The sequence below is a fragment of the Malus domestica genome, chromosome 15 (genome assembly GCF_042453785.1).
Source record: "Malus domestica chromosome 15, GDT2T_hap1".
NCBI classification, from domain to species: domain Eukaryota; kingdom Viridiplantae; phylum Streptophyta; class Magnoliopsida; order Rosales; family Rosaceae; genus Malus; species Malus domestica.
The window spans coordinates 52013095-52040149 of record NC_091675.1 but is presented as its reverse complement, the minus strand read 5'-3'; the positions used below and the strand labels follow the sequence as shown (position 1 = coordinate 52040149).

General features: G+C 39.2%; 1 protein-coding gene across 1 annotated transcript in view; it reads left to right on the top strand.

Annotated features, from left to right (window-relative positions):
• LOC139192002 (uncharacterized) overlaps positions 1-26246 on the top strand; it is a 49093-nt gene extending 22847 nt beyond the window's left edge. The window contains exons 6-7 of the mRNA XM_070813048.1: positions 25392-25514; positions 26169-26246. Of these exons, the coding sequence (XP_070669149.1) occupies positions 25392-25514; positions 26169-26246 (201 nt within the window). The remainder of the gene's footprint in view (positions 1-25391; positions 25515-26168) is intronic.
• The last annotated feature ends 809 nt before the right edge of the window (positions 26247-27055 follow it).

The window sequence follows — 27055 nt, the reverse complement described above, 5'->3', positions numbered from 1 at the left end:
ATTTTGATTCCCAGCTTGATGAAGCTAACTCCTCTTGTACCTGGTTTAGAAATCAAAACAGAGAAGATATATTACGAAATTTCGATCATTCGTGCATTGAGGTAATACAAGCAGCAAAGGAGAAACCTCAACAAGCAGAGAGCGATACCATTTGAGCTATTACTAAGATGGAAGCTCCCTTTACTTGAGGAGAATAGAAATACATATACTTGAGCTACTTAAACAACTAAAATGTACAGTTTTCTATGCACTTCAATGTCAAACCGATAAACCTGGCCTTGAACGAAACAAGACATGGTAAAGGACCGAGATAGAGAAGAAATCAAGAAGTCGCTATTCACCCAATTTAAACTTATTGTACCAAAAACAAACTCTAGCAGGAGAGCTTATGGAATTATACCACAATCATCAACAGAATTTCAGCCAAAGGGATCCTCTCAAAAGCTCAAGCTCGAGGTCAGCAGTTAAAAGGAAATTTGCGCGTATAAGGGGTAGTACAAGGGTGTAGACTAGGTCTCATCACCTGTGCTGATGTTTTCAAATCCAACAAAGCCACCTTTGCACTAAAGCATCTTATAAAAACAGTCTACAAGTTTGTTCATTTTAAAGCTTTCAGGTGAGTGAACTATACGTATATTTCTCAAGGACTTCTTGTTAGGTGATATGTGCCCATTCAAAAATTTGACTGAATCGATAACATAAAGTCTATGTACAGCACAAAAATGCTTAGTAATACTGTAAGATACAAATCAAAATCGAAAGGAGGATTAATCACAAGATCCTAGTGCTTCATACACTTGCCTCGCTTCTTTCGAGGCAAATTTTTGTGCTCCAAACACTTGTCATGTCACACACTAGACCCAAATGAATTATAATAAAAAATTGAAAAGGAAAATGCAGGATTACAATCACCTCACGCTCCCGCTTCCTCTTTCTTTCAGTTTTAAATCTTCAGCTTGTTGGGCACTGATTACCTCTTTTCCAGGGTGCTTTACACTTTCATTGGATGCCTGTCAGCAGAAAGAAGAACTTTGATATATTGTGCTGTGCCATGCTTTATCTTCTTCATCGGACTCCTCATCTTCTTGTCTCATTTGCGCCCATTTATCTTCCAATTCGGAATTGGATGGACCTCAGTTGGAATGCGAAGAGAATCCAAAGTTGGAATTCATTGCAAACTTGAATTGAAAGAGATATTGGAGAGGGCTAAGATGAAGGTATGTGAATTATACCCCAATATTCAGATTATTTATGGACATTGGAAGCTGAAAGTAAGAAGTTTCACGCAAATAAGAATCCTATCTAAAATTTGCACAACCAATTACATATCGACATGTGGCACTCGAAATCCTATTTGAAAAATTATTGAGATTACATATCGACAAGAAATCTGGAGAGTTACTCATTTTAGAGACACGTGTCACTTGAAATTCTATCCGAAAAATTATAGAGATTACATCTCGACAAGAAATCTAGAGAGTTACTCACTTTAGCGACATGTGTTACTCGAAATCAAATCCGAAAAATTATTGAAATTATATCTCGAAAAACTATTGAGATAGTTTAATTTAAGTAGTCATATTAATTCAATTAAAATAATAAATTATGTTTAGCCTATGACCCTCTCGGTTGGAGATGGTTTTTTGTCATAGGGCTATGTTTGGCCTGTGGCCTTTTAGCCCCCTCAGTTGGAGATGGTAAGAAATATGACTAGACATTGTTCATTAAAATATTAATTTCTTGGAAGGCTATAGGGCTAAAGAGAGACATATGACCCTCATTCGGTTAGAGATGGCCTAAGGTCTTCAATTTGAGGACCTCTGAGGTTCAAATGCATATTAGTCACATGATTATATTAGTTTATATCCAAAGACTTAAAATATTTGACAACTTAATAAAACAAAACCAACTTAAAATTTATGAACCATTAGAAAACTCATTTTCTTGTTTTGCTTTATTAAGTTGTCAAATATTTTAAGTTTTTGTGATGAATCCAAATATGCACACTTTCGAGGATGGTGGTGATGCTCAGATTCAAGTAACCTGCAAAACAAAGAACAAAGCGAAAGCGAGCCTAAAATTGGGGAGGGGATATGCGCACATTCTAGAATAAAATATTTGTTCTAAGCCAGAATAATCATAGAGGATATCTATAAATAGATAGCACCTTGAAAATAAACTTGAATTGTCAAAAGCTCTCTAAAGCCAAGTATTGCGTTCTCTCCTCTTTCTCTCCCAAAAAAAAAAAAACCCATAATGGCTAAAAAACCTTATTTATACTACTACAAAATAAAATCCTACCTAGAAAAGATCTTCTAAAAACTAGAAAACATAATAGAATAAAATAACTAGGAAATAAAAGGTTTCCTATTTAAATTGAAATTCAGACTTATCAGAAAATCATACTTTTGACCAAACAAATCAACTCCGATTTGGTCTCAAAAGGTCTCTTTTGAAAGATGGAGATGTCCCCAACAAATCCTCAGAAGGAATCTTCCTCAAAATATGCCATATTGACCTCCAAAATGCCCAAAACGTCCAGAAACATTAATCTGGGAAAGCTGCGCGCTGAGCTTTCTTTTCATTGCCACGGTCAAACAGCTTGGTAGAAAAATCTGGAATTTTGATACAATCATTCTGAAAGACTCACGAACATCTTCCAATTGGAATTACTCCAAAATTCATCCGTTTGATTTTTGCTCCAGATGAAGTCGAATGTTATACATTAGAAATATAATTTAAAGCATCGAAATTCTACCAAAATAACTAATAAACTGTAATTAAGAATAGAGTAAAATATATAGTATAATATCGACTCATCAATTATTAACATCGTACTAGAAAGCCTTAAATGGTAGATGTTGATGCACAAAATCAGTGAGGACTTTGGTACAACAGAAAGTGTTAAGTTTGTGACATTCGCTAGATTGCTCCGGTCACTAGTATGGATAAGTATGTAAATGGATAGAGATAGGGAAGCAAACACAAGATGTACGTGGTTCACCCAGATTGGCTACGTCCACGGAGTAGAGGAGTTCTCATTAATTGTGAAGGGTTTACACAAGTACATAGGTTCAAGCTCTCCTTTAGTGAGTACAAGTGAATGATTTAGTACAAATGACATTAGGAAATATTGTGAGAGAATGATCTCTATTTATAGAAGAGAGTTTCTAGTTTCATTCTGACATTAACACATGTCGTGTTGTGATTGGCTTCTGATGTTGACACGTGTCGCGCTATGATTGGCTTCTGATGTCGACACGTGTCGCGCTGTGATTGGTCTCTTGGTTGGAGGGAAACTCTTCTGGGTTCTTGACGGTATAACGTTGACCGGTGCTCAGTAGTTTCGGGATTGGTCAAGTATGGTACAAACACTGCTCCCCTAAGTTCCTGAGTGAGGGAAGCTTCTCGGTTGGGGACTTGCAAGATCCAAGCCATTGACTAATCACGAAACTTCTAAGTACCGAAGTGTGGTATCATTTTCACTTGCCTTATCTGTCTCATACGTAGATGTGGCATCTTCTCTGGAAGTACTTTTCCTCCATCCAGGTGGTATCTTTAACCGATGAAGATGCACAAGGTAATGTATCAATTTCACTTGAAGCTTACTTGTAGTTTCGGGCTTGGTCAAGTGTGATACAAAACCCTATAGTAGGAGTCCCCCAAGTCGCCGAGCTAGGAGATTTGCCGAAAGAGGTAACAGACAAGGTAAGCAATCAGACTTCCAAGCAAGCAACCTGGATCGGAGGTTCGACTTTGGCTTCCAATTGATTGTTCTCCTTCTCCTTGTGTCGTAAACAGCAACAAGGATAAGGAGAAGCAAATGGAGAAGAGATGATATGAGATACTTTTGCTTTTGAAGAAGTAACTTTCCACAGGCTTATTCTTGAATTGGGCTGGAGGGTTTTCTGGTTTCCTCCAGAGTATAAGGCCGACTCAAGAATTTGAGGGTCAAAACAAGTCCATCAAATCAAGAGTGCGTTCGACCTTGATGATATGAGATACTTTTGCTGTTGACGAAGTAATAGATGAATCGGCACATGTTCTGTTGCGCTTGTCTCCACATGCTTCCTTGTATCCTTCTCACTTGCCCTATCTGTTCCTCAGGCAGATGTGGTATCTTTTCTGGAAGCATAAGATGTTGAAGATGAGTACTCGAGAGCAATGCCAGGTAAGTAATCAGGCAAGGGGTTCCAGGCAGTTATTTCCTGACTGGAAGCTTGATTCCAAGTGCTGACTGATTGCTTTCTTTCTCCTTATCTTGCAGGTAAGAACAAGGGCAAAGGAAAAGACAGGGGAAAAGCATGATATGAGATACTCTTGCTTTTGACCCTTATGATATGAGATACTCTTGCTCTGGTGTGGCTGGTTTGTATAGGTATTATTGGGGGGAAGAAAGCTGAGTATTTCGAGAGGCTTCGTTGGGAGTGCCCTTTCAGATATGAGGAAGGGTTGAGCATTTTTGCAAGTCTGCCTGTCCGTGGAGGATGGAGGTCGACATATATAGGAGTCTCCCTAACAACAAGTAGTAATGCTATTCCTTTACCCTTCTTGGTCGTAGCAACGTAGTGGGAGCTGCAAGCTTCACGTGTTTTAACTTTGTCAGAGCACTTTGAAAAAGTGGTATGTGGTATCTGGAAAGCTTATGTTGCGTTCGAAGATTGCAGACAAGCTTTATCCAAGGAAATCTGGCTCTCGAAGTTCGGACATCGGTGCCTCTTCGATTTTCGAACAAGCAATCCTGTCGGGGATCTAGCTCTTGAGATTCAGAGAACAGTGCCTCTTCGATTTTTGAGAAAGCAATCATGTTGGGAGTCTGACTCTTGAGATTCGGAGAGCAGTGTCTCTTCGATTTTTGAGAAAGTAATCATGGTGGGAGTCTGGCTCTCGAGATTCAGAGAGTGGTTCCTCTTTGATTTTTGAGCAAGCAATCTTGTTGGGAGTGTTTTCTCGAATGTGAGTAAAGGTTGGGCATTTTTGCCAGTCTGTCTTGCCACAGAGCACGGAGGTTGACACATATTGGGACTTTCTAGTTATCAAGCAGTGGTGCTGTTCCTTTACCCTTGTGGGTAATAGTAGGGTAGTTGGACCTTCAAAATTTATGTGTCTAAACTTTGTCAGAGATCTTTGGCAAAGTTATCTGTGGTACCCTAGGAGCTGATGTTGCGTGTGGAAAGTGGTGCCTCTTCGAAATCCGGAGAGTGGTGCCTCTTCAAAATCTGGAGAGTGGTGCCTCTTCGATTTTTGAATCAATGGCCATGTTGCCTTTCTTTTATAAGGGCACCAATTGTGTGCAAGGAGTACATTCAGAGAGTTATTGTTTGTAGGAATTTTCCCCTTACTTCAGAGATTTATTGCACCTCATTTCTCCTTCATCATTTCTGAGAATGTCTGGCCCATCCGACCGTCGTTTTGACTTGAACTTTGGTGAAGAGGCAACCATGCTTTCTCAAGACAACATATGGCGCCCATCCTTCTTATCCCCTACTGGTCCTCTTACCGTTGGAGACTCTATGATGAAGAATGATATGACCGCTGCGGTTGTGGCCAGGAACCTTCTCACTCCCAAAGATAACAGACTACTTTCCAAACGGTCTGATGAGTTGGCTGTTAAGGATTCTCTGGCTCTCAGTATTCAGTGTGCAGGTTCTGTGTCTAATATGGCTCAACGCCTATTTGCTCGAACCCGTCAAGTTGAATCATTGGCGGCTGAAGTGATAAGTCTCAAACAGGAGATCAGAGGGCTCAGGCATGAGAATAAACAGTTGCACAGGCTCGTACATGACTATGCTACAAACATGAAGTGGAAGCTCGACCAACTGCAGGAATCTGATGGTCAGATTTTACTTGATCATCAGAGGTTTGTGGGTTTGTTCTAAAGGCATTTATTGCCTTCGTTTTCTGGGGCCGTACCGCGTAATGAAGCTCCAAATGATCAACCTTCGGTGCCTCCTCTTTCTGGGGTTCTGCCTAATACTGAGGCACCGAATAATCACCCTCTGGTGCCTCTTCGTTCTGGGGCTCTGCTGACTGCTGAGACTTCTCCTGAGCAACCTTTGTGAAAGCTCCCTCTTGTTTGTTTATTTTGATTCATGTATATGTACATATTTGTAACTTATCGGCGATATCAATAAACAAGTTTTGCTTCATTTCAACGTATTATGTTAAATATACCTTCACTAAGTTCTTTGAAGTTTTCCTTTTGTTGAAGCTTGTATGTTGAAGCTTTGTGAGTGAAGCATGTAGGTTGAGGTAGTGCTCCTTTAATTTCTCGAGTGAGGAAAACTTCTCGTTTGGAGACTTGAAAAATCCAAGTCACTGAGTGGTCGTGAGACTTCTGAGTATCAAGGTGCAGTAGCATATGGTAGGAGTCCCCCAAGTCTCCGGTCGAGGGAGTTGACGAATGAGGCATTTCCTTTCTAAGTGGTAGCCCAAAACTCCTTCTTCATATATATTTGTTATGAAAGCTGTTAGACCCAAAGAAGAAGAGGCCTAGGCAATTTTTTTTTTTTTTTAATTTTCGAATTTCTGAATTTCTGAATTTTTGAATTTTTGAATTTTTGAATTTCCGAATTTTTGAATTTTCGAAATTCCGAAAATATATATATATATATATATATATATATTTTTTTTTTTTTTTTAAAGCTTTGTAGATGAAGCTTTGGTGTTGAAGCTTTGTAGGTGAAGCTTTGAGGTTGAAGCTTTGTTGGGCACCATGAATTGATTTTGCTTCACACTATCTTGATCAAGATAGTGTGAAGCTTTTGTAGGTGAAGCTTTGTAGGTGAAGCTTTTGTGGTTGAAGCTTTTGTAGGTCAAGCTTTTGTGGGTCAAGCTTTTGTAGGTGAAGCTTTTGTGGGTCAAGCTTTTATAGGTGAAGCTTTTGTGGGTCAAGCTTTTTTGGTCAAGCTTTTGTGGGTGAAGCTTTTGTAGGTCAAGCTTTTGTGGGTCAAGCTTTTGTGGGTCAAGCTTTTGTGTTGAAGCTTTTGTGTTGAAGCTTTTGTAGGTGAAGCTTTGGGGTTGAAGTTTTTGTGGGTCAAGCTTTTGTGTTGAAGCTTTTGTAGGTGAAGCTTTGGGGTTGAAGCTTTGTAGGTGAAGGTTTGGAGTTGAAGCTTTTGTTGGGTACCATGAATTGATTTTGCTTCACACTATCTTGATCAAGATAGTGTGAAGCTTTTGAGAATTTGTAGTTGTCCTCCATTAATGAAGCTTTTGTTGGTGAAGCTTTAGAGTTGAAGCTTTGTAGGTGAAGCTTTGGAGTTGAAGCTTTTGTTGGGTACCATGAATTTATTTTGCTTCACACTATCTTGATCAAGATAGTGTGAAGCTTTTGAGAATTTGTTGTTGTCCTCCATTGATGAAGCTTTTGTTGTTGAAGCTTTGGAGTTGAAGCTTTTGTTGGGTACCATGAATTGATTTTGCTTCACACTATCTTGATCAAGATAGTGTGAAGCTTTTGAGAATTTGTAGTTGTCCTCCATTGCTGAAGCTTTGTTGAATTTCCTTTTTTTTTTATGGGAAACTAGAAATTTGAAAATGTGGAAAAGACAACATATACAAATTTTGCTTCCACACTGTTGAGCAAGAGATTGTGATGCAAGCCACACCTTGTAGTAGTCGAAGGTTTGGATGAACCATATAAATTGAATTTGCTTCGAATGTCTGAGAATTGTAGTTGCCCTCCATTGATGAAGCTTTTGTTGGCACCATAAATTGGTTTTGCTTCACATTGTCTTGATCAAGAGTGTGTGAAGCTTTTGAGAATTGTGGTTGAACTCCTTTGATGAAGCTTTTGTTGGCACCATTAATTGGTTTTGCTTCACATTGTCTTGATCAACCATGCACTGAAGCTTTTGAGAATTATGGTTGCCCTCCATTGATGAAGCTCTTGTTGGCACCATAAATTGGTTTTGCTTCACACTGTCTTGATCAAGAGTGTGAAGCTTTTGAGAATTGTGGTTGAACTCCTTTGATAAAGCTCTTGTTGGCACCATAAATTGGTTTTGCTTCACACTGTCTTGATCAAGAGTGTGTGAAGCTTTTGAGAATTGTGGTTGCCCTCCATTGATGAAGTTCTTGTTGGCACCATAAATTGGTTTTGCTTCACACTATCTTGATCAAGAGTGTGTGAAGCTTTTGAGAATTATGGTTGCCTTCTGTTGATGAAGCTCTTATTGGCACCATAAATTGGTTTTGCTTCACACTGTCTTGATCAAGAGTGTGTGAAGCTTTTGAGAATTGTGGTTGCCCTCCATTGATGAAGTTTTTGTTGGCACCATAAATTGCTTTTGCTTCACATTGTCTTGATCAAGAGTGTGTGAAGCTTTTGAGAATTGTGGTTGCCCTCTGTTGATGAAGCTCTTATTGGCACCATAAATTGGTTTTGCTTCACACTGTCTTGATCAAGAGTGTGTGAAGCTTTTGAGAATTGTGGTTGCCCTCTATTGATGAAGCTCTTGTTGGCACCATAAATTGGTTTTGCTTCACACTGTCTTGATCAAGATTGTGTGAAGCTTTTGAGAATTGTGGTTGAACGCCTTTGATGAAGCTCTTGTTGGCACCATAAATTGGTTTTGCTTCACACTGTCTTGATCAAGAGTGTGTGAAGCTTTTGAGAATTATGGTTGCCCTCCATTGATGAAGCTCTTGTTGGCACCATAAATTGGTTTTGTTTCACACTGTCTTGATCAAGAATGTGTGAAGCTTTCTACGAGTTGTAGTGTTTGCATTGTTACCGAGGGGAAATGTTTGAAGCAGATGCAAGAGGGCTGAATAGCTTGATCTTCGTATGCCATGAACTGAAGTTGTTGTTGGCTTGCAATAAGACTTTGTTGGTGACTATAACTCTTATTGTGCATAAGTGCTCCCCTAGTTGAGTTGTCAAGCTTGAGGGTTTTTTATTATTTGTGAATGCTAGGAGTTCACATGTACAAGTTGTACCACTCGTCTTCTGGTAAGTGGAATGAATGGTGGGTTACTTTCATTACTTGGTTGGTGGTACGAAGGTGGGTTCCTTCATAACCTTTCATCACATTTCATCACCTGGTTGGTGGCATGAGGATGAGTTCCTTCTTCCCCTAGTTGGTGGCATGAATGGCAAGTTTCCAAATGATATTAGAGTACGGGTTGTACATTTCATCACCTGGTTGGTGGCATGAAGGAGAGTACAGGTTGTACATTTCATCACCTGGTTAGTGGCATGAAGATGAGTTCCTTCTTCACCTGGTTGGTGGCATGAGTGGCAAGTTGCCAAATGATATTAAAGTATGGGTTGTACTTTTCATCACCTGGTTGGTGGCATGAATGAGAGTACGGGTTGTACATTTCATCACCTGGTTGGTGGCATGAAAGAGAGTACGGGTTGTACATTTCATCACCTGGTTGGTGGCATGAAGATGAGTTCCTTCTTCACCTGGTTAGTGGCATGAGTGGCAAGTTGCCAAATGATATTAAAGTACGAGTTATACATTTCATCACCTGGTTGGTGGTATGAAGATGAGTTCCTTCTTCACATTTCATCACCTGGTTGGTGAGAATAAGGGCAAGGTGTCTAGGCACATTGTAGCAAGTGTCGAATGACACAAAATATGTTGAACCCTTTCAAAGCACAGTTGGCTTATGTATGAATGTGTTGGAATGTATGATTAAACGAATATACTGTGAAGTTGTTCGTTTATTTGTATAGTCTTGTTGACATATACTTAGACTTTGTTTCATGTTGGAAGCATTCATGTTGAAGCTTTGAACCCGAGTGTTTCATTGCTAGGAATGTAAGAGGATTATGATCGAGTTGTCTAAATCACCTCTTTATTGAATTCATGCCAAATAGTCTTCGTTACATAGGATGCCGAACGGTTGAAGCTTAACACTTGTACAATGTGAGTTTACTTGTAATAGTACTTCAAGTGATCATCATTTCATGGATGGCCAAAAGTCTTGCCATTGGAGCTTCTAAGCTTGTAGGAGCCAGGGCGACTGATGCCAACAACTTCAAACGATCCATCCCAGTTTGGACTAAGTGTTCATTCACTCGGGACTCTGTCGCAAAGTAATCTTTTCTTCAATACCCAGTCCCCCACTTTGAAAGAACGAGGTTTGACCCTTGAGTCATAGTAGTTGGAGATGCACTGCTTGTAGGCGACATTCCTCAAGTGAGCCTGGTTTTTGTGTTCCTCGACTAGATCTAAGTTAAGGGTAAGTTGTTTGTCATTTTCGCTTTGCACGTAGTTTTGGACTCGGAACGTTGTTTGCTCAAGCTCAACTGGGACAACTGCCTCTGTACCAAAGGCAAGTAAGAATGGGGTTTCTCCTGTTGATGTCCGATATGAAGTGCGGTATGACCAAAGAACTTGGGGTACAAATTCTGGCCAACAACCTTTAGCCTTGTCCAAGCTGGTTTTCAAAGTTCGCTTGATTATTTTGTTGATAGCTTCAACTTATCCATTAGATTGAGGATGAGCTGGGGAGGCAAAACATAAGTTGATGTTGAACTTAGAGCAGAACATCCTGAACTTTTTGTTGTCGAACTGTCTCCCGTTGTCAATGACTATCGCATTGGGAATGCCGAATCTGCAAAGGATGTTCTTCCATACGAAGTCTTCTATTTTTTCCTCAGTAATGGTTGCCAAGGGTTATACTTCGGCCCACTTTGTGAACTAATCAACTGCAACGATTGCATAGCGAACCTTGCCCTTCCCTGCAGGCATTGGGCCGATCAAATCAAGTCCCCATTGGGCGAAGGGCCAAGGGCTGATCATAGGAGTGAGCACTCGGGAGGGGAGTGAGGAATAGTTGCGTAGCGTTGACACTTATCACATGAGCGGGATATTCTGATGGCATCTTGGTAGAGTGTTGGCTAGTAATATCCTTGGTGAAAAGCCTTGTGTGCTAGGGATCGAGATTTAGCATGATCTCCACAAACTCCTTCATGTATTTCCCGAATGACAGTTTCCGCCTCTGTGGGCGTAAGGCATCTTAGGTATGGTAGGTTAAAACCCCACTTGTAGAGTTGGTCATTAATGATCAAGTAACGGGTAGCCTTGTATCGAATCTGCTTAGCTTGGACTTTGTCATTTGGAAGGGTGCCATGAACAAGGAATCTATAAATCGGGGTAATCCAACTATCTCCTTGTTGTGAGTTGCACACTTCCGTAGCCATGGTGCTTGGTGCTGCCAACAATTCAACCTGAATTTTTCTCCCAATCTTGTCTTCCACCGTTGAGGCAAGGCAAGCCAAAGCATCTGCATGACTGTTTACCGCTTGAGGAATTTGGGTGATCTGGTAGTGGAAGTGCCTGAGCAACAATTGTGTTTGTGCCAGATATGCTGCCATAGAGCTATCCTTAACGTCAAAGTTGTTGGTGACCTGGTTAACCACCAATTGGGAGTCACTGAAGATATGAATTCGTTTAACCCCAAGGTGTTTGGCCAAACGTAAGCCTGCTATGAGGGCTTCATATTCGGCCTCATTGTTTGATGCCTTGAATTTGAAACGAAGAGCATACTCCATCGCCACTTTGTCAGGGGTCGTAAGGACTAGTCCTGCTCCACAACCCTGTTGGTTGGACGAGCCATCAACGTATAGACTCCATGTTGGGGCTGTTGGTTCTATTTTCTAATCTTCTGAGGATAATGAAACCACTTCTTTAGGTGTAGAAACAATGTCAACAGGATATGTGAAGTCGGCGATGAAGTCTGCCACTGCTTGGCCCTTCTCAGCTGGCTTTGGTTGGTAGGAGATGTCAAACTCACCCAATGCTATCGCCCATTTGATCATTCGCCCGGAAGTGTCAGGACTTTGGAGTATCTGTCGAAGAGGATGATTGGTAAGCACGATGATGGAGTGTGCTTGGAAGTGAGAGGGAAGTTTTCGAGCAGACATGACCAATGCTAGAGATAATTTCTCAATGTTGGAGTATCGTGTCTCCGCATCTTGTAAGGCCTTGCTAGCGTAATAAACAGGCCGTTCGACATTACCATTCTATCGAATGAGAACGAAACTTACTACTGAAGCCGATACCGACAGATAGATAATGAGAGTGTCACCAACCTCAGGTTTGGAGAGCAAATGGGCTTTACTCATGTAGTCTTTGAGGTTCTTAAATGTCTCAGCACATTCATCAGTCCATGTAATGTACTTCTTACTTCCCTTAAGTGCTTTGAAGAAAGGAGCACATTTGTCGGTGGCATTAAAGATGAACCTAGTTAAAGCTGCCACCTTGCCAGTAAGGCTTTAGATGTCTTTTGAAGTTACCGGTTCCTTCATGTCGAGGATTGCTTTGATCTTCTCAGGATTAGCCTCAATGCTTCGTTGGTTTATTATGAAGCCTAAAACTTTGCCAGAGCCTACGCCGAAGGCACATTTGTTGGGGTTCAACCTCATTCGATACCTCTTCAGAATGGTGAAAGTTTCAGATAAGGTTGGTGATGTGTTGGTCAGCATGTTTGCTCTTGACTAGCATATCATCAACGTAAACTTCTATGCTCTTCCCAATCTGTTCGACGAACATTGAATTGACCAGTCTCTGATAAGTCGTTCCTGCATTCTTTAGGCCGAAGGGCATGACTTTATAGTAATATAGTCCCTTGTCAGTAGTGAAGGTTGTGTGTTCTTGGTCCGGAGGGTTCATGAGGATTTGGTTGTATCCTGAGTAAGCATCCATGAAGCTCAGGAGTTCACACCCTGTCGTAGAGTCTATAAGTCTGTCTATGAGAGGAAGAGGAAAGCTATCATTCGGGCATCCTTTGTTTAGGTCGATCTAATCAACACATATTCTCCACAACATTTGCTACCCACGTTGGATAATTGACTTCGCGGACGAAGCCTATGCCTTTGAGTTTTTCAACTTCTGCCTTCATTGCCTCGTACCGTTCAGCGTCATAAGATCTTTGCTTCTGTCTCACTGGCTTGGTCTTGGGGTCAATACTTAAACGATGAGAGATTATATCGGGAGAGATGCCTGGCATGTCCTCGTATGACCAGGCGAAGACCTCAATGTTCTCTTGCAAAAAAGAGATCAATGTCAACCGAATGGGTGGTGACAAGGTGGTACCAATCTTCACCATGCGATCCGGATAATCTTTTGAGAAAGAGACCTTCTCTAACTCTTCAGCGGGTTGTGTTTGCTGGGTGAAACAGTCATCTCGAGGATCGTCGAGTTGACTGTTGCCACGGTGAAGATCCAAGTTGGCTTCGTCTAGGCTGGTCTTTATGACTTGGTCATGTATAGAAAGGGTTTCCTTGGGCACAGGCAGGTGATGTTGCTTGACCAAAGTGTTGTAACATGATCGTTCACTAAGTTGATCTCCTATGATGTAACTATTGCCATAGGGGGTTGGAAATTTCATCAACAACATATGTGTGGATACCATGGCCTTGAGATCATTGATGCCTGTGCGTCCGAATATGACATTGTATGTCGTTGGGCAATCAACCACCAGGAAGTTAGTGGTAATGGTAGCTGTGTAAGGGCATGTACCAATGGTGAAAGGTAAGTGTATGCTCTCCAAAGGTTGCACGATATCACCGGAGAAGCTTATCAGAGGAGAAATCGAGCGGTCGAGCAAGTGTTCAGCTACATTAAGTGGCCTGAAAGCTTCAGCAAACATGATATTAACCGAAGTCCCCATATCTACCAGGATTCGTCGTACTTCAAAGTTGGCTATGTGAGCTTCCACGATCAGTGGGTCGTTGTGAGGGTAGATGATACCTCTTTCTTCCTCAGGGTAGAAACATATTGGATCCCAGTTAGGCTTTTCATACTTACCTCCCCTGATGTCTTCCATGTGAAACACTTGGTGGCCAGACCTTAAAGCTCGTTCACTATTTTTCATGGCCATGTTGGAAGATTTAGATATGGGTGTACCACCACTTATGGAATATATCACATTTACCTGGCGTTGGTTACGGTTACCTCTTGGAGGGTGAAGGAGGAATTGATCAGTTTTTCCTTCATGTGCCAAAGCTTCAATATGATCATGAAGGGTGATACACTTCTCGCCGTCATGGCCGTTATGCTCGTGGTAGCAGCAAAGCGTGCCCGTGTTCTTCGTGGGCTTGTAATCCGGGTGCATCGGCTTTGGCTTCGGTATCAAGTGTGCTATGCTGGGGTAAATGGCCACGCATGTGGCGTTCAAAGATATGTATGCCTCATACCTCGGGGTAGGGGTTGTCCTGACACGTGCTTGACCTACTGTGTTAACTGCCTGGGGTCAGGGATTATCATGGCGATACCCTTGGTTATCGCGATAATGTCCTTTACTCCTTTTACTAAAATGAGACTGGTGAGGATGGAAATATTTCCTTTTACTCTGAGATTGATATGTCTGTTGACTCGGCAAAGTATTAAGTAAGGCAGGGGGAGGCACCGCTGCCGTTTGGAAGGTCGAGGTCTTCTCATTTGGTTGGATCTAGCTTCCACTCCCTACTTGCTGATAAGGGATGATTGTGGGGGGTTTCCCTTGATATGTCATTGCCTCGACGGAGGCATGGTTGTAAGCCTGTGCCATCACCTCAGAGTAAGTCTTCCAAGTGTTGGCATTGATCATGTACTTGAAAAAACAATCACGTAGGCCTGCCGTGAAGGCCTTGAGCGCGGTCTTGTCATCTGCCTCAGCGCAGCGAGAATACTCATGGCTGAAACGACCAGCATACTCTCGTAGTGACTCGTTCGGCTTCTGGCGAATAGTGTACAAGCCATCTGCAGAATGCAGCGGTCGGTCTGGAAGATGTGTTGAGAGACAAACAGTTTCCTCAGTTCCTCAAATGAGTCTACTGTTTCAGGTGGAAGACGACAATACCAGTTTAGAGCTCCGCCAGAGAGGGTGGAGGGGAAGAAAAGACATCGCTCTTCGTTGGTGTGCATCCGATATGCCATGATGGACTCAAAGAGGTTAAGGTGTTTAATTGGGTCCTCCATTCCATTATAGAGTTGTAAACCAAGCTTTTGTTTTGTCTTCGCTTGAAGGGGGGTGTCGAGGATCTTCCTTGTGAGAGGGCCAGGCCTGGGTTGGTTCCAGTCAAGTATCTCGGCTTAACGTTTGGCCTTCAACTTGTTTACTTCCTCAAGAAGCTGTAGGACAAAGGGGTCTTGAGTGGAGTCATGTACCACTGGGATTTTCTTTCGTAAGTCTCTATCGCCTCTTGGAAGTAGGAAAGTTTGAGCAAGGGCGTGTGATTTTTCCTTGGACTCGCCGTACTGACTTCTAGGGCGAGTCTGTCAGAATACCTCAGAGTCCCATGTACCTTCATGTTCCTCTAGGACATGTTGTTCCTTCCCTAGATTGGCAGCTGGCCTGGGTCGTAGGAGGGGACCGAGTCTTTCAGAAACCCTTGGGTCATTGATCTTCGAGCATATGTGGAAGGGATTCTCTTAACGTTGCTTTAAGAAGTCTCGGCAGTCACAATAAACGATTTTCGATCCTTCCAACCCTTCTGCAAGGAGATGTCTTCCTCCACTTCTCCTGCAGCTGGGTTGAGAGAAGTCTCATGTTGATCAATGTTTTGATGATTAGCTCGCTCCTCATCAGGGATATCCATGTCGAAGGAAGGTGACCTTCCGTGTTGGGGGGCACCCATATGATGGTTGATGTCCACAAAGGCAACAAGCTCGCGTGTTTGAGTACACATAGTTTCGTGGAGCGTCTCAAAGAGTTTCTCATACTGCTACTGGAGGACCTCGTTCTTCATTGCTATCTTATTGTTTTGAGCTTCTAGCTCATCGACTTTAGCTTGAAGAGCAACCATCTTTCCTTCCTTCTTTCGTTGCTTCACACTAGGTGCAAGATGGGTGTCATTCTGTGTGTTGTGGCTTCCTTCGGTCCCCATGTTGGAGAGGGATGCCTGGTCAAAAGAGAGTGTACGAATGGTGGAAACCAGCTTGACAAAGCTGAAGAAAGTGGGAATAAGTGTCGTTCCCACAGACGCCGTCAAATGTTGATGCACAAAATCAGTGAGGTCTTTGGTACAACAGAAAGTGTTAAGTTTGTGACCTTCGCTAGATTGTTCCGGTCACTAGTATGGATAAGTATGTAAATGGATAGAGATAGGGAAGCAAACACAAGATGTACGTGGTTCACCCAGATTGGCTACGTCCACGGAGTAGAGGAGTTCTCATTAATTGTGAAGGGTTTACACAAGTACATAGGTTCAAGCTCTCCTTTAGTGAGTACAAGTGAATGATTTAGTACAAATGACATTAGGAAATATTGTGAGAGAATGATCTCTATTTATAGAAGAGAGTTTCTAGTTTCATTCTGACATTGACACGTGCCGTGTTGTGGTTGGCTTCTGATGTTGACACATGTCGTGCTATGATTGGCTTCTGATGTCGACACGTGTCGCGCTGTGATTGGCCTCTTGGTTGGAGGGAAACTCTTCTGGGTCCTTGACGGTATAACGTTGACCGGTGCTCAGTAGTTTCGAGATTGGTCAAGTATGGTACAAGCAGTAGACTTGATTAATAAAAAATATATTGCTTTGGTGCAGAGGATGAGTCCAATGCATGGTACCCAAATCCTCAAATCCACTTGACTCGCGAACAAAAAGAGCATGGTCAATGGCCAACTTATACAAAGAGCGTTATATTTCAAACCAATAATGTTCATTTTAGTGTCCCACATCGGGAAACTCAATGTTCCAAATTGCCTTTATATATCTCCAGTCCTTTATACCAGTATTTAGGATTTGGACCATTTGGAAATGAATTGAAGGCTTGGGCCTTATATGGTTATGTGGATTAGGCTTGTATAATATAGCCTAAATACAATTAATATTAATTAATCAAGACAAGGGCCTTGAGCCTTGGAAGTTAAAATTAATCAAATTCATTAATTTTAATTTCGGATTAAGTTTTTAATTAATTTATTAATTAAAAATGTTTTGATTAAGAGACACGGCTCTTAGAGTTGTGTACTTTCAAATACGCTGAACAGGTATTTGAAAGGGTGTGAAACAACCTATATATTTGTAATCCCAGTTTCCAAGTGAAATCATCATTTTCTTCCTTCTTCTCTTCCGTACAAACTTTCCAGAGAGTAAACACACAAAACAATTCGCTAGAATTTTATAATCCAGTGCGGGTTGTAGAATTAGGTAGTTGCATCCTGGTCAAGCAAGCGTTGTAGAACCACAAGAACAAGAGTGGGACGTAAATTTTGTTCGAAGGACATAGCTTTTGCACTAGCCTCTACCTTTGATTCATTCAAGTTAGTATCATTTTAGTTTCTGTATTTATTGTGTAATTTCATTCTGTATTGCAAGTAATTTTTTGAGTAATAAAGTATAAGTATTCAAGTTCTGTATTTATGTTATTTCTGTTTCTAAATTGTTCTCCAACAAGATTTACAAGACTCATGTCAAGATGTTTCAATTTAGAAAGACCAGAGAGCCATTTGAGATTCACGACCATCAACAAGTTTTCAGAAAGGTCCAAATAACATAGACTCGAAAGATTTCCCAACTGATGAGGAATGGTTCCGTTGAACCCTGCATATGAGAGGTTAAGATATCTTAAACCTTTAAGAGAACCTAGAGAGCTAGGAATTTGTAGTCCTTCAAAATTATTGTAGCTTAAGTCCAAGTAGCTGAGTTGCTTTAAATTGAGCAGAGAAGGATTTACCTTACCACCCAAACCATGTTTCTCACCAGTCACTTGATTGTAATTACCACCAAGGTGGAGCTCATGGACATGACCGGTTAAATTATCGCAGGCAACACCGGTCCAGTTGCAACAATCGCCTTCACCAACCCAAGAGGAAAGCATATTTGAAGAATCATTAAGATCTTTCTTGAACATAATAAGTGTTTGTCTCTCATTTTCTTTGCAAGGCACATTCAGGTTTCCTTTGCATAAGCTAACTGTAATAGACGCAATGCATAGAAACCTGACTAGTGAAACAACTCTCATGACTTTACCCACAGATATCAAGTACGTGATGGATGTGAGTAATCAGTAATTTAGAGTGCTGTATATATACACATTAGTGAGTGTATAGGTCCACACTTGGGCCTACTCTTTATATTTCCTCACAAACTACTCGTGGAATCAAAGGGATTATAATTATATTTTGGGAGAATTTAGATGCGGTCCCTAGTTATGAACAATTTTTTACTGAAACCTTGTTGTTTTTCAATTTTTGATCCAAGTCCCTAAAATTAATTGATAATTTATTTCTATGTACGTTACTATATTTTTTAAATTAAAAATTAAAATTTATAGTTGTTTATAGTAATGAGATTTTAAATAAAATACCATAATTTGTGGGATTAAAAATATTAAAATATAAATATACTATTGTGTGTGTGTGTGTGTAAACATGGGTACATTCATAAAAAATAACCAAAAAATTATTGTATCAAAACATGGGTACATTCTTCAAAATGGGTACATTTAGCAAAAATAAAAATGGGTACAAATAAATAAAAAAATATGGGTACAATACAAATAAAACTTTAAAAAATATGGGCACAAAAAGAAATTAATATATGGGTACAAATTAAAATTGAAAGGAAAATTGGTACAAATTAAAAAAGGGTTGCAAATTAAAAATGAGTACAAACTAAAAATAAAAATATATGATAAAAAATTTAGCCATAAATATAAATATACTAATTGTAACATTTTTAATATTAAATGAATATATTTAGAAATAAAAAATATTTTATTATTGAAATAATTAATGATATTATTAATACAAAGGACTTTGATCAAAAATTGAAAAGTAATAAGGTTTTAATCAATAGAGTAGTAAAAATAAGGATGAAAACCTTGTATTACAAGCGAGAATACTATTCTAACCTACGCTATACAAAATAAGGAGAGTTTGAACCCGAGACATAGCGGGTCAAAGAAGAAGGCTATCAACCAGAGCAATCTACCACTTGTATATATAATGATATATCTCACGAGGCATAATATTCTACAACTTATTTCTTTTTCTTTTTTTGTCTTAAGATGTTTTCTTTTCCAATGAAACATACAATGAAAAATATAATTGGGGTAGAAGTTTTTACTTGATCTACATTGAAATTTTATGGAAAAATTTATAAGTCAATCAAGAGAAGTAAGACAAATTGATTTAAAAAAAAAAAAAAAAGAGAAGTAAGACAAAAAGGATGGTCCATCCCCAAAACTAATTCTACCTAGGGAATGATGGTTCATAGACCTGGCATTTGTGTCGTGTTTTCCGTGTTCGTGTCGTTTTCGTGTCATACCCGATATCTTAACAGGTCGTGTCGTGTAATACCTGTTAAAATAAACGGGTAAAATGACCCGACCCGATAATATTAACAGGTAATATGACCCAATCTGTTATCCGTTAAGGAAAATATATTTTAAACCAACAAATAATCAAATGAAAAACATAATACTAAATAAGTATATAGATACCATATTGTCACATCCAAAACATAAAAACGCATTTTTCTTTTAAGTATATTTTCACTTACCTAAAGTCTTAAATAATTTTTTAATTAATGTAGAAGTGTAAAAAAATATAGAAAAAATATATAAACGCTCGTAATGACAAGCTTTACAACTTTCATGAAGAGCTTAACTTTGAAATTTGCCACTATAATCATATAAATCATAGATCAAAATTTAACCGTTGATTGTTGTTTACATTTACGCTTCATTGTTCTCATCAAATTTTGTTTTTTCAGATTTTCTTTTTTGAAAACTTGATCTATTAGAGGATGCAAGAAGATGAATGGTTTGGATCGTTGATATTATATTCAGAGTTTTACGGTTAGTGAAAATATTGCTTGATGTTTATAAATTTTCTACAAACTATATGATATTGACTCATATTTCAGTTAACCGTAAATATCAAAACGTGATATCAAAGACCTGAACAATTCATCTTCTTACATCCGCCAGATGATCATGTTTTTAAAAAATGAAATTCAATAAGAAGAATAAAGCATAAATGGCAATCGACGGTTAAATATAAATTTAAGGTTTATGAATTATAGTGTTGGATTTCGAAGTTGACCCCCTTCATGAAAGTTGTAAAGTTTGTCACTATGAGTGATTGTATATATTTTTTTACATTTTTTACACTTCTACAATAATTATTATTAATTTTATTAGTTTTGCCCTCAAATAAAAAACATTATTCATGAAGGTTTGGAGGATTTCAAAAATCTAAACGATAATGTAAGTGTAACCATTATCTACTCGTGGATGAATAATGATGAATCACGAGTGTTTATATATTCTTTCACATTTTTCATACTTGTATGTATGTCTTCTAAGTTCTTGTCTATACAAATACTATATTAGTTTATTTTAATTTTGGACAACATGTTAAGTAAAATTTATCTTAGTAATGATAATAAGGAACTCTCATAATAGAAATAAATAATGACTAAAACTTTTTTTTTAAACTTATATAGAATAATAATAGAAAACTATATATTTAATATAAAATATATTGTATATATTAATATGACTATTGTATTTTATAATAAATCTTTTAGTAATTAAACTTTAAAATTATCAAAATAATTTTTTTCTTAATGGGTCGAAACGGGTTACCAACGTGTTACCCGCGTGTATACCCATTAAGAACCCGTTATTAACGGGTCACCCGATAATGACCTGATAAGTTATCGTGTTGACCTGAAACCCGTTATTTTCATGTCTTGTCAGAAACTGCCAGGTCTAATGGTTCATCATCCCCAAAGAAAAGTCGTGGTTGAAATCAGGCACATAGAAAAAATTGTTGGGTAAATTACATAGTAGCCCCTCAAGTTTAAGGTCTATTACAATCCTATACAATATCTTTAAAACATTTCACTTTCATACCTCATGTACAATTTTATTTCAAAATAATACATCTGTTACCTTTTACATCCATTGATCCGTTAAGCGCTGACGTGGCTACCACATTTGTTCCACGTGGCTGCCAAATGTGTGCCACGTGGCAAAAATAATATTTTTTTTAAACCTGAATCTTCCAACCAAAAAAACAAAATTCAAGAGCTGAAACCTTATCCCTTCGTCTTCCTCCTCTCTTCTCCCTGCAACCCCCAAACCCAGAAACCTTATCCCCCCTCCTCCTCCTTTCTTCTCCCCCATCTTCATCTTCATCTTCTTCCCCCTGCAACCCAGAAAAAAGAAAAAAAAAAAAAAAAAAAACCCTTCAGTTCGTCATTCCCCTATTCTCTTCCCCTCTCTTCTCCCCAATCTTCATCTTCTTCCCCTGACCCCCTACCTGCAACCCAGAAAGAAATAGAAAAAAAAAATATCCAGATCTCGTCTACACCGCCATCGCCGGGTTCGTGAGGTGGGAGGAATGAATGTGGATTTAAGGAGTGAGGGGTGTGTAGAAGAGAGTGGGGGTGTGTAGAGGAGGGAAGAGGGTGGGTGCGGAGGAAGGGATGTGGATTTCTGGGTGAGGTGGGTCCTGGGGGGAGGGTGGGTCGCCGGAAGGGGTGGAGAGGGTCGATGGGCGGGTGAGGGGGGTGGGGTTTTCCTTTCTGGGTTTTTGGTTCGTTGGGGGGGGGTTTCCCTTTTCTGGGCTTATGGTTCGTTTGTGGGGGGGGGGGTGAGGGGGGGTGGGTGGGGGTGGGGTTGCTTCCTGGGGTTCTGGTTGGGGGTGCAAGGGGATGGGGTTTTGTTTGAGTTTTTTTTTTTTTTTTTTGGTTAGAAGATTCATGTTTTTTTTTAAAAAAATTATTATTATTATTATTGCCACGTGGCACAAATGTGGCAGCCACGTCAGCACTTAACGGATCAATTGATGGAAAATGTAACGGAGGTATTATTTTGAAATAAAATAGTACATGAGGTATGAAAGTGAAATGTTTTAAAGATGTTGTATGGGGTTGTAATAGCACTTAACGGATCAATGGATGAAAAATTGTTTTACTTGAGTGGGCCAAGAAAGCCAAACATCAATATCTTTATGTTTATTAAAAAGGAAAACTAATGAAAAGGGTTTGAAAACTTTGAGTTTTAATGATAAAGACAAAATAAAGGGTAAAGTGAATAGTACCAGGATTGACTTTTTAGTGTAAATATGTGGTTTTTCGTTAAAATGAACAGTACCGGGAGCTTTTCGTTAAAGTTCCCTTTTATATTATATAAACATAATACAGTCATTTACAATTGTCCAAATTGTTAAACCAAATTTGCAAATCAAATAATGTGTTACTAATAATTAATAAGCACGTTAATCAACACTCCAGTAGTAACTAAATTATCACAACCACATCATTTAGTTTAAAATTTTAGTCTCCCTAAATCCAAACCACAAGAAATAGGGAACTTTAACGAAAAGCACCCGGTACTGTTCACTTTAACGAAAAACCATATTTTTACACTAAAAAGTCAATCATGGTACTATTCACTTTACCCTTTATTTTGTCCTTATCATTAAAACTCAAAGTTTTCAAGCCCTTTTCATTAGTTTTCCTCAAGAAATAAGAGAATAAGGAACATCAAAGTTCCTGCGTTTCATCTTGTTTGTAAATTTGCAAGGCACACCCAGATTTCCTTTCAATAGCGAATGGTAATGCGATACACGCTTAGAGCATCTCCAATGGAGACCCTAAATAGATTCCCTACAATCGTATAGTCCCTAAATATAGGAACAAATGACTTCCAATTGGCCGGATTTGAAGTCCTCAAAGTATCTCAATATATAGGGACTTGTTGGATACCTCATACCTCAAACAAATTCTCAAGTATGAGGTTTACATATAAGGACTCAAATATTCATTGTAGACAATATTCATTTTAGTCCCTACATTTAGGGATTATACTATAAGGAATTTCCATTGTAGACAATATTCTTTTGGGACTCAAATATTCCTCTAAAGCTCTTAAATGAGTCCTTAGGGACTCTCATTGAATATGCTCTGAGAGTTCTAATCTTCTGCACTCATTTTGTGTGTAGCATTTCTATGGCTTAGATCATTGTTGACATGTGTTAAATTTATGACAACCGAGTTAAGAAGGATTAAGTTTATAAACATGTGTCAATCAATGATAAAAGCCACAAAGAGGCCACACAAAATGAAAGCATAAGATTCCAACTCAACGAATGAGTCGTCATCTAGAAGACAAATAAAATTCGTAACAGAAAGACTTCTTCTTTGACGGTCTTGCAATGGGTCACCTAAGTGTCGCTTTTTCTCAATTTATTCCCTTCAATGTTAGACAGTGTCCTTCACTAAGTTATCAATCATTCAAGAGGGGCCAGGGAAGAAAAATGAACAAGAACGCATTAATCAGTAGGACTACCGACTAGGAAGTACGAAGGCGACTTTCTTAACCCAGCATCCGAGTCCATCGTTCATCCCAAAGGAAGAGTTTGAGACTTTTTTGAGCCCAGCCAAGGATCGGGTATATAACAAGAACCACCTCTAATATTCAATGGGTTCTTAAACTAACTAAAACTTGGAGTTCATGACAATTGCTGGCGTTTTCTTTGGGATAAACACCAGCAACTTAAGAATTAAAGCATACTATGTGCCTCGACTCAAAGTTACACATAAAAAATTTCCTGCAATGGGTTCTCGGGAAACAATCTAAGAATTAAAGCATGTTATGTGTATATGCATCACAAGAATTGCGAGAATACTTAGATTTACGTTATTGGTTTGAAATACAACGCACTTTGTATAAGTTAGCCATTGACCATGCTCAGTTTTTTTTGCGAGTCAAGTGGATTTGAGGAGTTGGGTACCATGCATTGGACTCAACCTCTGTATTATGCCCTATTTTGATTTAAGTTAAAACTGTTATAAATTGGATATTTAAACTCTTTTTTTCTCTTTTATACTGCCAGTGTGAGATATTTCAACAATGATCTTTCTCTGGCTGTGAGATTGACCTGCTTCTCTTATGGTAGTGTAAGATAAAGTGTCACTGTATACTTGTGTCCATCCAGCAACCGGAAAAGTTACAAAATTACAAAGGCTAAAAACTGCTAAGACCACAAGTAGATCTTGAAAATTATTAATATTTAGAATTATTTTATTGTTTGGGTTTTAGGCCCAAGCTGGATAGGATTAGGTTTTTGTTTAGATATTAAATTTAGTTTATTATAAAATAAGATGCTTTTTATTTACTTGTGAACAAGTCAATCACAACACAATATAGTTCATTCGAGTTATATAGCTATCTCGGTAAATTTGTAGAGTTTTCTTTCGTTCAGTTAATTGAATCATTCGTTTGTTCATTCGTTTTGTTATACATAACCTCATTTTCATCTGTAGATAGTCCAATTTCTCCACTGTTACTATATTCACGAACCGACCTGTTTTTCTTCAAATCAGACTTTTATTGGAACAAGTCAATATTTAGGAAAAAATGCATGTAAATATTTTGTAATTATTAGAGTCATGTTTTACGAAGGATATTGTGTCCTTTATTTTGTTTCCTTTTGTAACAAGAATTGTATGTACCTTTTATTCAGAATTATGGAATACAGAAAAGTAATCCCGTAAAATTCTATTTGGTATCAAGAGCCAAGGCTGCCGTAACCCTAGTTTTTTTCCGCTGTGCTCAGTCAACTGTTTTTTCTGCAATTCTTCTCGCAGAGATCAGTCACTATACGTGTGTGATATTGCTATGTGTGCAGCAGTGTGTGTGTTGTTGCTGTGTGTGCAGCCATGTGTGAATGGTATTGTTGCGCTTGTGGTTTTAACAATGTACAATTGTTGTACAATTGTTAGCATACAATTTCTTTCCACCAATTGTCAAAGTACCTTTTCCTTTATCCCATGGGTAGTATACAATTTGGCTTGTTGTCCAGTTTGTTGCAGTGAGTATGACTATAATTCTTGTGCCGAGCTGCACTTGAATTGTTGTCCAGTATCGTGCCTTTGTTCTTGTGCGTGTTAGTACTAGTATTTCAGATTCTATCTGCAAGTTCTGCAATTTTCTTTTTTTGAAAAAAAAAGATTTGTGGGTTCTTGCTGCTGATTGCAATGTGTGGATTGTTCTCTTGTACCGTGGGCTACAGTTTGTGCTAGTGATTTCTGTCCGTGGATCAGCGTGTCTACGACTGCAATTATGTAGTTTGTTGTGTATAAGTATTGTGCGTACTTGTTGTTTTGTGCAGTGTGTAGAGACTGATGTGCAGTTGTTATTACAATGACCAATACCGGTTGGATTTTAGATTTCGGTGCAACGGATCATATGATGTATGATAGAACTTTGTTTCAGTCCATGAAAGATTCTCATAGAAAGTGTGTGGCAACTGCCAATGGTACTACTGATGCCGTTGTTGGAGCGAGAACAATGTCTCTTACACCCTCTATTCCATTACATAATTGTTTATTGGTTCCGTCATTGTCCCATCACTTATTGTCTGTACCTCAAGTCACTAAACAATTGGATTGTGTTGTAGTAATGTATCCTTCATTTTGCTTGCTTCAGGATATTCAAACAAAGGAGATCATTGGGCGTGGCACTAAGAGAGATGGGCTATATTATGTGGATGATGTGGTTCCTGGAAGAGCTCATTTGGTTCATTCGTCACGTAATAGTAATCTACAGAAGGTATTGTTATTGCATCGTCGTTTGGGGCATGCATCGTTTGGTTATTTGAAACATATAGTACCTGATTTTTTCAGTGGTATTGAAGATTCAGAATTGAATGTGAAGTATGTATTTTAGCCAAAAGTCATCGTGCTTCATTCCCTCCAAGTATGAATAGAAGATCTTCTCCATTTGCACTAGTACACTCTGATGTGTAGGGCCCTTCCCCTGTTAGTACTACTTCGAGAATTAGGTGGTTTGTTACTTTCGTGGATGATTGCACTCGTATGACGTGGTTGTATATGTTGAAAAATAAAAGTGAGGTTTGTGATGTGTTTCGTCTGTTTCAACAGATGGTTAAAACTCAGTACTTCACTGATATTTAAGTTTTGCGTTCTGACAATGGTGAAGAGTACATAGCTTCTGAGTTATCCCGGTTTCTACAAGATCGTGGAATTATTCATCAAACTACCTGTCCGCATACTCCGCAACAAAATGGGGTTGCTGAGAGAAAGAATCGTCATATCTTGGAAACTGCTCGTGGGAAGCCACGACGGTGGTTTGACCATTTGGAAGACGAAATGCCCGACTTGGCCTGAAATGGGTTAGGGGTATACCAATTCTCCTTGGGCATGTTATTCTCTACTGCAATGGGGATTGGAAAAATCCATACAGGTTCTAATGAGTGCACTCATCCCTCCTCAAAGAAAAGTTCAGTATGCAGGCCTGCCTGAGGGCGATAAAGGCTATTGAGCAAGCGGCGCATGGTGGAAATCCCCTCACCAGTCTCGCATGAAGTTTGAGTGCAAACAACTTTGGGTGCCATTGAGGATTTTGAGAAGAAAATGGGAAGAAAGTTGGGATTAGAAAAGCAAAAATGGAAGAACGAGAGAAATTTCTACAAATTGTGAGAGTTCTCAGGAATCTGGGAAGTTCTGAAAATTCGAAGGTTTGAAATTGCTACGGTACTTAGCCAAAGGGTTTAAGTGAGGATTATATAGGAAACGATTAGTTAACGTTGGAAATCATGGGTTAGTGCAAAGGTTTTGTTAAACAACGGCTGTCTGGAATGGTGTAAGTCCCGAGTACGTGCATGCGACAGCTATTCAATCATTATTAACGCCTCGATTTACAAACTCAACAATGATTAAAGGGGGCACTGTTTGGGTTAATATTTGAACATTGGATTTGAATGAAGGAAAGCCCAAAGGTGCCAATTAAAAGAGGACTTGCCCGAAGCCCAACATCGAGCCCAAAGACAAATTGAAGCCTTCTTAGCCAAAATACAAGCCACGTTCTCACCATTGAAGCAACAAGTGATGGAGACTAACCTACTATCAGTCAAATAACACTTTCTAGTGGCATTCCAAGTAAAGAACTGATGACTCACTACCCTCAAAGTGTTTTCGGGCAAGGTCAAAGTCACAGCAGTCGGGCTAATTTGTCTATAAAATGAGGAAAATGCCCCAGAGACAATGATACTCAACCAATCAAACAAACAAACATACAAACTCTGCTCTCAAGCCAAATTTGCATCCAAAAGCTGAAATCAACCCTGAGTC